Source organism: Myotis davidii, unplaced genomic scaffold (assembly GCF_000327345.1).
Source record: "Myotis davidii unplaced genomic scaffold, ASM32734v1 scaffold1527, whole genome shotgun sequence".
Taxonomy (NCBI): Eukaryota; Metazoa; Chordata; class Mammalia; order Chiroptera; family Vespertilionidae; genus Myotis; species Myotis davidii.
In genome coordinates, this window is record NW_006298269.1 from 235,979 (window position 1) to 239,622 (window position 3,644).

Consider the following 3,644-nt stretch of genomic DNA (forward strand, 5'->3'; position numbering starts at 1 on the left):
GGGCTCAGGGTTCCGTGAGCAGGGCTGCTCCAAGTCTGATTCAGCCCAGAGCCTGTTGGGTCTGCAGGTCCTTCCTCCCTCCCTTCCCCCCCTCCCCCACCTCCTGAGTCAGAAAGACCAGGGCTGGCGCCCATGAATGTGTGTGTGAACCAGCCTCTGGGTAATTCCCATGGGGAAGGAGGGGATGGAAAGGGTGTGTGGGATGAAGTAGCCCTGCTGGCTGGGGGTCCGGGGAAGGCAGTGTCCCGTGATAGAGTCGGCTGACTTCTCTGGGCCTGTTTCCTCTCTGTGGAATGGGGGGAATGGTCCTCTGACCCCCTCCCTTCTCATCACCTCTCTTCTCTGTCCCCCACCCCCACCACAGTGGACCCTGACGCCGTGTGGCTCCTCCAAGGCTGGCTCTTCCAGCACCAGCCGCAGTTCTGGGGCCCCCCCCAGGTGGAGGCCGTGCTCAGGGCCGTGCCCCGCGGCCGCCTCCTCGTCCTGGACCTGTTCGCTGAGAGCCAGCCCGTGTACGTCCGCACAGCCTCCTTCCAGGGCCAGCCCTTCATCTGGTGCATGCTGCACAACTTTGGGGGCAACCACGGCCTGTTTGGGGCCCTGGAGGCTGTGAACCGAGGCCCCGCAGCCGCCCGCCTCTTCCCCAACTCCACCATGGTAGGCACGGGCATGGCCCCTGAGGGCATTGGCCAGAACGAAGTGGTCTATGCCCTCATGGCTGAGCTGGGCTGGCGCAAGGGCCCCGTGGCAGATCTGGGGGCCTGGGTGACCAGCTTTGCGGCCCGGCGGTATGGGGTCTCCCATGAAGGCACAGAGGCAGCATGGAGGCTGCTGCTCAGGAGTGTCTACAACTGCTCCGGCGAGGCCTGCAATGGCCACAATCGCAGCCCGCTGGTCAGGCGGCCATCCCTACAGATGGTCACCGCTGTCTGGTACAACCGATCGGATGTGTTTGAGGCCTGGCGGCTGCTGCTGACAGCCACCCCCACCCTGGCCACCAGCCCATCCTTCCGCTACGACCTGGTGGACCTCACTCGCCAGGCAGTCCAGGAGCTGGTCAGCTTGTACTATGAGGAGGTGAGGACCGCCTACCTGAACAAGCAGCTGGTCCCCCTGCTGAGGGCGGCAGGCATCCTGGCCTACGGGCTTCTGCCCTCCCTGGACAACATACTGGCTAGCGATAGCCACTTCCTGCTGGGCAGCTGGCTGGCGCAGGCCCGGGCAGCCGCGGTCAGTGAGGCCGAGGCCCATTTCTATGAACAGAACAGCCGCTACCAGCTAACCCTTTGGGGGCCAGAGGGCAACATTCTAGACTACGCCAACAAGCAGCTGGCAGGACTGGTGGCCGACTACTACACCCCCCGCTGGCGACTCTTCCTGGAGACGCTGGCCGACAGCCTGGTCCGAGGCATCCCCTTCCAGCAGCACCAGTTTGAGGCGCATGCCCTCCAGCTGGGGCAGACCTTTGCCCTCAGCACACGGAGGTATCCCAGCCACCCCCAAGGCGACACTGTGGACCTGGCCAAGAAGCTCTTCCTCAAATATTACCCCCGGTGGGTGGCTGGCTCCTTGTGACAGATTAACCACCCCTGGGCCATGTTCTCCCCATACTCCAAGCCTGGCCAGGTTCCGGGGGTCTGGAACTGGGCAAGCGTTACTGGAGGTCCCCAAGCCTGGGTGAAGGGACTTAAGACCTGCCGGTCGGATCAAGGTTAGGGGATTTGGGGGGAAGTGAGCTGCCCTCCTCCACCACCCCAAATTCGGGACCAAAGTACTGTTTTAATACACCTTAATAAACTGGTGAATCACCTGGGCCTGTCTGTCTGAATGTCACTGCTACTGTGCCTGGGAGGACTCGGAGCTATAGCATGGACACCGGTGTGAGGCCCGTTCCCCCTGTCCCCTTGCTTTTGTCTCCCCATTGTTAATACTAACCCCTGACCTTTGAACTGAGAATGCCTGCCCAAAGCATTGGTTCTCATACCCTCAGCAGCAAACTTTGGAAACTATCATTGTCCCCATGGGACAGAGGCATGCCCAAGGAAAGATCCACACAGGGCACTCGGTGCCCACGGGGAGCCCACACCTCCTGCTTGCAAAGCTTCGCCCTACCTCTGACCAGCAACTAAAGCAGGTCCGTCCAAGCAGGGCCTCATCTCTCCTTGACCTAGAGCAGAGTGGGGAGAGCAGGCCAGGGACTTCTGGAGGTTCAGCCTTGAGGTGGTGCTGCAGACACAACAAGGGGTGAGGATCCCTGGGGGCAGGGGCGGGGCAAAGTAGGTGATATCTAGTCCTGAGACCAGAGCCTCTCCCACACGCTCTCCCCATGGACCGCACAGTGGTGCTCATCACCGGCTGCTCCTCGGGCATCGGCCTGCACCTGGCCCTGCGTCTGGCGGCAGACCCTTCCCGGAGCTTCAAAGGTATCTGAGGGGGTTGGGACGGGAGCAGCCCTGGTCCCAGGGCAGGACGTCAGGTCCTCATCTTGTCCCCAACCGCCAGTGTATGCCACTTTACGGGACCTGAGCACGCAGGGCCCGCTGTGGGAGGCCGCCGGGACCCAAGGGTGCCCACCCGGCTCCCTGAAGACGTTGCAGCTGGACGTGCAGGACGCAGATTCCGTGGCTGCTGCCAGGGCACGTGTGACTGAGGGCCGCGTGGACGTGCTGGGTGAGCCTCCCCAAAACATACAGGAGCCTTCCCTGTCCTGTGTCCAAACCAAGGTGTCCTGAGGCTCAGGGAACAGGGGACCGGCCGGGACGGAGGCCAGTGCAGGAGGCACAAGGGGTCGAACCTCTCCCCACAGTGTGCAACGCGGGCCGGGGCCTGCACGGGCCCATCGAGGTGCACTCGGCGGAGGCTGTGGGCTCTGTGCTGGACGTGAACTTGGTCGGGATGGTGCAGATGCTTCAGGCCTTCCTGCCTGACATGAAGCGCCGCCGCTCAGGACGCATATTGGTGACTGGGAGCATGGGAGGCCTGATGGGTGAGTGGGGTGAGTGGAGGGGGGCTGGGCCGGGCGGGCTTTCCGGGGACGCACTCCCATCTGAGTCTCAGCGCCCTCATCTCCCCTCAAAGGGCTGCCCTTCAACGCTGTTTACTGTGCCAGCAAGTTCGCCATCGAAGGTTTATGCGAGAGTCTGGCGGTGCTGCTGCCCCACTTCGGGATCCAGTGAGTCACCGCCCACCGATGGAACCCTCTGACCCTGACTTTGGGAACTCCCATACCCGTCTTGGTGGAGCTGCGTCCAGGCGGTCTCCCTGCCCTTTCCTAATGCGGCCCATATCTGTGTGTGCCAGGCACTGTACTGGGCCCATGCCGGTGACCTACCTGGTGAGGTGTCTATTATTATTGGGAAGCGTAGGCCCAGAGAGATTAGCTGACCCCCAAGGTCACACAGCATGTGACCCAGCCAAGTTCAAATTCTGATGCATCCCAGCCAAGTTGGAATTCTGACGCCAGAGTCGCTCTCAGACCCTCAGGTGGAAGTGGGAGTGCTTTTCGGGCAGTGAGCCGCTTGCAAGCGCTCTGGTTAGCCTTATGTCACCTGCCAGTGCGCAGATCCTCCTACCCTCCTCCTGGCGGTGCGCGCGGCCTGGGGGCTGGGGCTGGGGGCCCGGTTGGGCTCTGTTCTCACGGGCTC

General features: G+C 62.5%; 2 protein-coding genes across 2 annotated transcripts in view; both read left to right on the forward strand.

Annotated features, from left to right (window-relative positions):
- The window catches only part of NAGLU (N-acetylglucosaminidase, alpha), an 8,761-nt gene extending 6,951 nt beyond the window's left edge, over positions 1 to 1,810 (forward strand). Inside the window, exon 7 of the mRNA XM_015570577.1 lies at positions 365 to 1,810. Within this exon, the coding sequence (XP_015426063.1) occupies positions 365 to 1,575 (1,211 nt within the window). The 3' untranslated portion in view covers positions 1,576 to 1,810. The remainder of the gene's footprint in view (positions 1 to 364) is intronic.
- A 92-nt stretch (positions 1,811 to 1,902) lies between these two features.
- Positions 1,903 to 3,644, forward strand: part of HSD17B1 (hydroxysteroid (17-beta) dehydrogenase 1) — a 2,181-nt gene continuing 439 nt past the window's right edge. Inside the window, exons 1-4 of the mRNA XM_015570578.1 lie at positions 1,903 to 2,423; positions 2,503 to 2,670; positions 2,807 to 2,986; positions 3,079 to 3,172. Coding sequence (XP_015426064.1) covers positions 2,327 to 2,423; positions 2,503 to 2,670; positions 2,807 to 2,986; positions 3,079 to 3,172 — 539 coding nt within the window. The 5' untranslated portion in view covers positions 1,903 to 2,326. The remainder of the gene's footprint in view (positions 2,424 to 2,502; positions 2,671 to 2,806; positions 2,987 to 3,078; positions 3,173 to 3,644) is intronic.